General features: G+C 34.5%; 1 protein-coding gene and 1 long non-coding RNA gene across 2 annotated transcripts; one reads left to right on the top strand and one right to left on the bottom strand.

The window, feature by feature from the left end:
* Nucleotides 1-870: 870 nt before the first annotated feature.
* On the bottom strand, nucleotides 871-3081 carry LOC107725597 (uncharacterized). The gene is made up of 3 exons (XR_001638141.1): nucleotides 2905-3081; nucleotides 1228-1330; nucleotides 871-1003 (listed from the first exon to the last, which is right to left on the bottom strand). It is a non-coding gene; the product is annotated as an uncharacterized LOC107725597 (long non-coding RNA).
* A 480-nt stretch (nucleotides 3082-3561) lies between these two features.
* On the top strand, nucleotides 3562-6980 carry LOC107725641 (protein lifeguard 4-like). The gene is made up of 7 exons (XM_016534980.1): nucleotides 3562-3749; nucleotides 4332-4440; nucleotides 4554-4659; nucleotides 4807-4840; nucleotides 4941-5058; nucleotides 5502-5547; nucleotides 5799-6980. Exons 1-7 carry the CDS (start codon nucleotides 3659-3661, stop codon nucleotides 6003-6005), a joined length of 711 nt encoding a protein of 236 aa, XP_016390466.1. The 5' UTR covers nucleotides 3562-3658; the 3' UTR covers nucleotides 6006-6980.
* Nucleotides 6981-8234: the final 1254 nt, after the last annotated feature.

Here is an 8234-nt window from a genome sequence, read left to right as displayed (position 1 = left end):
TTTTCTTTAAGATTTTATAGACGCATTACATCACTTGCTCACCAGTGGACCTTCTACGGTGAATGGGTGCCAGAAAGTGTTTTTTTTTTTTTTTTTGCAAAAAGTGTCTTGTAAAACAAAAAGCTACATGTTTGTAATAAACAAATCAAGACATTTTTAATTTAAAACCGTAGCTTCAAATACAAGTGCTCTATTCATAACATTGCTTTCTAAAGTGAAAAAGTAGTCTCATCTGAATCAGGAGAGAAATATGCACAGATCAAGCACCATTTGCAAACCAAAACATGTCTAAATAAATATGTTGGTGGATTTCGATGTGAGAGGACAGCAGGGGATGGACTTGTTATTATATTAAGTATTATTATGGATTATGGACCAAAATATTCACGTTTTAAAGTTAAAATCCCTTAATTATAGATTTGTTTCTTACAAACATGCAGATTTTCACTTCACAGTTTGTTAATTGATGGACCGGAGTCATTTGGTTTACTTGTTGTGATGCTTTTATCAGCTGTTTGTCTCTCAATCTGACGGCACCCATTCACTGCAATGGATCCATTGGTAAGCAAGTGATGCAATGCTAAATTTCTCCAAATCTGTTTTGATGAAGAAACAAACTCATCTACATCTTGGATGGCCTGAGGGTGAGTACATTTTCAGCAAATCTTCATTTTTGGGTGAAATATTCCTTTAAGATTGCTGGTAATGTAACTATACTTTTTCTATTAGCCTGTAATAGCTAATATAGTGTAAAAGGAAAAACAAGGATTGGAAATAGAAAAGGAGCCACTGCAATGTGCCACATGAAAGAAATTATGTGATGGAAAGCATCCCCTGAATGCGATAAGCCATAAGGTTACTCACCTGGGGATGGATACAGGGGATGCAGGAGACAGTGTACTTCCAAATGAATTATGTGGCCATGTCCCTGAGGCTGGCTCCACATAGAATTTAATTAAATGCTGTGTGGACTCCATAAAGAGCTGGCTTCCACCTCAAGCTCCTGAGGGAAAGCAACGGGCAGTGGTGCATTTTGTTAAGTATGCCCAAGAGAGACTGTGAGCAACTTATGCAGCAACTCTGGCACTAAACAAATCCCACAGGCATGTCATTACATGGCCGAAACCAGTGCACAAAAGAGAAAGACAACAGTATTCTCTTTGCAGATGAGGTTGTAATTAAACCTGAAGGAAATTACTTTTTTCGACCACGGGGTCTTTTACTTACTTGCGTTAGCTGATTAGCACCACAAAGGAAGGAAGCAGGTGCGGGAAACCCCTCTGAGAATGGAAGAGAGATGACAGAAGACTGTGTGGATTCTCCAACGTACCTGTTGGGAAATTTAAGGCGTTTGGAATGAATTATGTAAAGAAGAATCGTGATTGAATTTGGATGTGTGCCAATCTCCTGAATGACCTGTGCTGTATATAATAGTGTATACTTAGAGGTGCAACTCTGGTGGGGGAACAAAACAGAGTGTTTGGGGGATGATTGGTCATTTTAGAAAATGCAAAACTAGTCTTCCAAATGGTATCGTTTTTAATCTCATTTACATTGTCATATGTCAGGAATTGTATAAATCAGGAAGACCGGGTCAAGTTGTCACAAGGTCTACATCTAAGTAACCTTATAAGCTTAAAAGTAGTTAAGGGAGACATCCAAAATGTGTACTATTGTGGGGTGTCCAAGAATGGGGTAATTATTGAGGGTTTAAAAAAAATCTCAAAAAAGTGATAGCATAAGATGGTTTTACCAGTCATTCTATAATTGAGGGTACATTTCATGTCCACTGATGTTGATTATATTTTTTCTAACAATTTTCTTATTCATTATGTGAACAGCTTATCTAAAAAAATGTTGTTCATCCTGTTCCATTTTCTTGAAATTACCCTAAAATTTTTTCCGTGTCTGTTTTTGACATGAGAGGGTCGTGAGTTCAAAGTAATGAATAAAAATGCTACAGTCAACATTATCTATAATAAATTTATTTCTAAAATCTGCACGTCAGAAAAATAAATTAACCAAATGAGTAAAAATGGTTTATTACAACACCATGTGACCAGCATCATTTGGTAATTTTTGAACACAATATTGTAAGTGTCTTTTTTTTCTTCAATATTTTATTTACAATTACCGATTGTCAAGGCATATATTAATTTGCTATCAGCTATGTTTGGTACATGGGTTGCAATATTTTTTATGCAAATTTGAAGTTAACCTGATCAAGGAAATTATGTGACTGAAGTTATCAAAATCCAGTCAAAATGGTGAAAGTGTCTCTTTTTTTAACATTTGAAATAACTAGAATGCTGGTTCTCTTATCTTTTCAGGGTATATTTAATATTCACACAGATTGGAGTTTTGCATAACATCTACTAAAATCACCAAAATTATCTTTAAGGCAGAATAATGATTAAAAAATTACTTTCTTGGCTGTGCTGAGAATATCACATTGATATCTGCAAAAATATGATTCTTAAAATTATTTTAAAACAATCACTGTACATACATGTTCATAACATATTACAATTTCACCAAATATCCTTCCCTTGTAACACCAAGTGTTTAATAATTAAGCTTGGCAACTAGACTACCGTACACTTATGAAAAACATTATAGGCTATAAACTGAAACCAAGCCATTTTGATGTGAAATGTACCCCCAATTATAAAATGACCCATATAGTTGTCAAAATTGCCAATTAGTTATCAAATTGTTGTGTCGTGATATTTATATGGTGCTTCAAAGTTGTTCAAATAATAGGCTCATGTAAAAACAAACACGGTAATGATAAACATGATGATATAGGTCTTGAATGTATTCATGTATCATATGACATTGTGGTAATTTTTGGTATTAAGTACTTTTTCGTGTTTCGGTTATTTGTTTGGAAAATGCCTTTACCTGAGTCGTTCACAAGCTGCAGGTGTTGCTCTTAATCATTATCTACTTTATCACTGACAAACGGTAGGACACGTTCGGGCTTCTTTTCAACGGATAAGTAAATATTTGTACTTTATCTACTGTTTTTGTACTTCGTATTCGTTTCGCCTTATAGTTTTAGCGCTTCAAGTAATTAAATGCCTGTATGAACTGTCTAAACGATTCTGACTGAATCGCGAATCATTCACACCGTTGCTAACCAGCTAATGATTCATTAAATAGAACCGATTCAATCGAGCATCAAACGCTAGCTTCCTTGATACTTTAGGGTGAAAGTAGATTTACTTTTTTGATAAAAGAATAATCTATATTATCAAAATCAATTATACAGCTACATTATTTAGTTACAGGTTTTATATTATTATCTTTAATAATTTAGTATTACATGGACATTTGGCAGTCAATTAAACGTTGTTTTTTTTATATAAGTTTTGTTTAGCAGTCATGTAACGCAATGACAACTTAAGTATAATATTACTTACTGTAAAGTGTATTTGAGGATATCTCACTATCCACACTAGACAGCATTAAAAACAAACACGCATAATAAATGCATACTAATCTTACTGTTAGTTGTTTCTATGGTCCGCTAGGTGGCAGTAAGCACGTATTTGAAGTACGAAATGAAAAAGAAAACCACAGAAAGACGGTAGAGAGCGTCGTATTATCACTTTTGTATTTGTGAGTAAATGATACGCGTTTAATTCGATCAAACATGAATCAGGAGAAGTATCCGCGATCATCCATTGAGGATGATTTTAATTATGGCACGAACGTCGCTACGGCGAGCGTCCATATCCGGATGGGTGAGTCGCAATTTACATGTATTTAAAGGCCTTTTGTGTCTACGTAATCAGTAATACAGTCTATATAACAACATTGCCTGGAAATGAATAACATGTAAAACAGCTGGAGTGGGAACCCTGTTTCATTTCAATTATTTATTTCACCTTGTTTCTTTATGAGGTCCAGGTAAACAGGAGACATATGGCGCAAATGTGAAGTCCGCTGTCATGAGTCAGTCTGTCATGAGGCTCATTAATTTCTTTGCATTGCAGTTATGTGCAATGTTCAGATTTAATGGAGTATGTGTGCTATTCTTCTAATTGGGCATTAAGAGCAAACTCCTTGGATTTTGCTTAATTTCTGCCATTAGTTGAGATGAAGCTCCTCAAGACACTCCTATTGTATAGCCTACCAGTCTGTCATGAGGCTCCTTATTGATTTTTTTCAAATGTAACTATTAGTGTGAGGTTTAGTGTAAATGGTAGACATCTTGTTTGAGAATGTAAATAAACCCAGTGAAGCCAAACATCTTGTGTGAAATTTTATGAAATGTAATATATGTATGGTTGAAGAGTTTATGCTCAAGTGTTATTTCTCTTTAGATTTCCTCCGCAAGGTCTACACCATCCTGTCATTGCAGATTATCGTCACCACTGCTGTATCTGCCCTTTTCATGCTCTGTAACCCCATTAAAAACTTTGTGCACGAAAGGTAAGAGTACATCCTCCGCTGTAGGTTCACCACATCATTGTGGCTGTTAAATGGTACAAACTATGTCAATCTATGTCAATATATTAATGTGATGCACTGTGTTAATTTTTCAGTCCCTTGCTGGTGTTGATATCTGCTATCGGGTCCCTTGTCCTGCTCCTTGCCTTGGCTGTGTACCGTCACCAGCACCCCATCAATCTTTACTTGCTGTTTGGATTTGTGAGTATGCCACAAAAATGTATATATATATATATATATATATATATATATATGTGTGTGTGTGTGTGTGTGTGTACGTGCATATATTTATGCACTTCATATTAATTATGAAGTACTGTAATGTAATGGCTGTAAATGTTTATGCAGACTCTGTTGGAATCTCTGTCTGTAGCCACTGCGGGTATGTTCATTCATTTTCTTAATTTATAGAAGTCCAGTCACATAATATTAATGGATACTTCCTTGATGGATCATCTGATACCATATTTTTCTGCTTTTAGTGACATTTTATGAGTACACCATAGTGCTCCAGGCCTTTGTGCTCACGTCTGCTGTGTTCCTGGGTCTCACTGCCTACACTTTCCAGTCTAAAAGAGACTTCAGCAAGCTCGGAGCCAGGTAATTCTCTCTCTCTCATGCGCTCAAGACCCGGATCTGTCACATTCATCACAGTAACTGAGTGCAAGAATTATTGTTTTAATCCATTTACTCCTGAATCCGTGCGGATGTTCTTGCGTTGTGGCAGAAATAGTCTCTGGAGAAACATTCTTCTTTCCAGTCATTAAAATGAAATGTAACAAAAATAATGGGGCTCCATGAGTCATAACTCTGTTTTATGATGTGATGCATGGTCCACCCATCGGCATGGGAAGTCGCTGGGAGGAAAAATGAATGTCTTTGTGAGGAGGACTGAAGAATTTTTTCAGTCATATTATTGGTCTGTTTAATAGAGAGCCTGCTGCAACAGGTTGTCTGTCCTTTGTTTTGTTTGTTTGTTTGTTTGTTTTGTTTTTAATAATGCAAATGCTAAAAAAATCCTAATTGGTCATCTTTTTTCTTAGTCTGTTTGCTGGCCTGTGGATCTTGATCATTGCAAGCTTTATGAGGGTGAGTCTAAGGCTAAATTCAACAGAATGGTATATAACAGAATTTCAAAATATATACTGTATGTGCGCGTATTTATATATACATAATAACACAGTACACACACATCTGACAGCACTAATATATATATATATGTAGTATTCAACATTATTTATCAAATTGATTGACTTGAATTTGTCAAGAGTCATACAGTCAAGTCACTTTATTTAATTTCAAGACACATTTCATCAACTGCACAACTCTGTGTCCTTCAGCTTTTCTTCTACAATGACACAATGGAGTTGGTCTTCGCTGGGGCGGGAGCTCTGCTGTTCTGTGGGTTCATTATTTTCGATACTCACTTGCTGATGCATAAGCTGTCGCCAGAGGAGCACGTCCTGGCATCCATCAACCTGTACCTGGACATAGTCAACCTGTTCATCTATATCCTGCGCATCCTCGACTCCATGAAGAAACACTGAATGTTTGATGCTCTTCTTCACTTTCAGAGGTGAATTCTGGGTGAATGATGGGAATGGTATAAAAATTATATTCTTTAATTTAATAGATTCCATGTACAATAAATAATGTTGTAACTAATCAAATAATGATAATAAAAATGTGTTATTAATTAGTATCCAAATTAAGCATTGAAGATACCTGCAAAAAACGTATACCACATAATATAAAATATTTATTTTAATAAAAGTCTTCAAAAATGCACTGAATATAAGACATTAATGTCTTCGCATTCCAGTTCTTTGCAGTGTTCAGAATTAATGGAGTATGTGTGCTATTCTTCTAATTGGGCATTAACAGCAAACTCCTTGGATTTTGCTTCATTTCTGCCATTAGTTGAGATGAAGCTCCTCAAGACACTCCTATTGTATTGTAGTTTCCCAACCAGCTGCATACTTTCAGCTTGCAAAGCGGTATTTGTAATTTAATGGCCAAATGTGAATGTTACAAACCTGATTGTACAACTTAACTTGATCTGCTGTGTTGCTGATTAGATTTCTGTTCTTAGTCGACTGTAGTGTGACTTGTAATCCATGCTGATTTTTCATATTTAATTGGGTGTTGTTATGAATCAGTGTTTATGGATTGGAATGTATATGAAGCCTGAGACATTTTGTTTAATTTGGATTTGTATGTGGGATCTTAATGAATAACTTACAATAAATTATAATAGATGGTCTTACTAAAAAAAAAAAAACTATAATGAAATCATAATGCAAAGATTTTAAAATGTAGTTAAACACAGTTTTATTTGCAGCAGTTTTTGGTGTCACAATATAACATTGACTAAACAAACAATGTTAAAGCAGCATGCAGTCAGTTTCAAATGTATCAAAATATTTTCCATTATGTCAGTCTGCTCATTTTAATAAACCAAAAAATTACAAAATAATTGAGAACATAATATTCAGGGACCTCTATATGCCTGTATCCAAAGTGCAATATTCATCATCATAAAAATACAAATTCTTATCATAAAACATAAATATATTGCTGTCATTAATTTTTTTTAAGGGCATATAGTCATATATAAAAACTGAGATGTCATATAATTTAATGTTTTTGTTGTAAAAAATGAAAATAAAATTATTTTAACCCATATTTGTTGTTTTCGTGTTCAACAGTAAATTACCATCCTCAAATCTGATTGGTCGAGGAAATATAACAAAGTGCTGATGCCCTGTCATTGCATAAAAGAACACAGAATAATAAAGATAAAAATGATAACTTTTTCCACATGTTCAAAGTGGAAGCATGAGCTTCTGCATACTTTCACTTTAACATGACATCATAAATGAGTTCTGCTTCCTGTTTGATTGAAATTGGTCAATTTGAACCATTTATTGATCTCTTGGCAGCTCAAATCTGAATGTCTCTCAGTAGATCAGGATCACGGCTGAGGTCCTTTCTCAAACCCTCGGGGATTTCCAGCTTGCAGATGTCTTCTTTTCTCACCATACTCCTGATTAACCGTATACAGTATTCTTGTAATGAGTACACTGATAAACCAAAGCATAAATATCCATTTAAAATGAAACTATTGTGAATATCAATGCATATGAAGCATCTTAAGAAGAAGAACTGCCTCGCACCTAGGGGTGTGCGATATTGAAAAAAGAATAATATCTCGATATTTTTTGGGATATTTTCGATAACGATAATTAGACGATATTTTGCTGAGTGTGTTATTGTGCTGATATCTGACTACCATGGACAGCTGCAGTTTTTGATATTCTTCATTCTGTGTGATCAGTTCACATCAGTGAACAGAAATTAATCTTTTCATATAAGTTTAAATAGATTTTTACTTTTTATGGGCATTTATACCTTTTAATAAAGCCTTTTTTTTTTTAAAGTGTGCATCTTTTGAGTCAAATTGTTACATTTAATCAGTCAGTTAGAATAATAAGACATCTAGGCTGTTACCAAACAAATGAAACCAGTATCAACAAAATTAATCTTTGCAGAAGTTGCATCTGAAGTGGCATTTAGATGTATTTACACACTATTTAATTCAGATCAGAAGGACATGGAGTGCTTTAACCTGCAGTTACAAATGCATAATGTTTTGATATTTTAAACATAAAACATTGAATACTGATGTTTGAAATTATTTTAAAAATGAAGATACTTAAAATGTGAAGTTAAAATCGCCAGTAGGTGGCAGCAAGTCACTGTTAACAAGTGAGTCA

Source organism: Sinocyclocheilus rhinocerous, unplaced genomic scaffold (assembly GCF_001515625.1).
Source record: "Sinocyclocheilus rhinocerous isolate Xijiao unplaced genomic scaffold, SAMN03320098_v1.1 scaffold153, whole genome shotgun sequence".
In the NCBI taxonomy this organism is placed as follows: domain Eukaryota; kingdom Metazoa; phylum Chordata; class Actinopteri; order Cypriniformes; family Cyprinidae; genus Sinocyclocheilus; species Sinocyclocheilus rhinocerous.
This window is presented reverse-complemented; position numbering and strand designations above follow the sequence as displayed.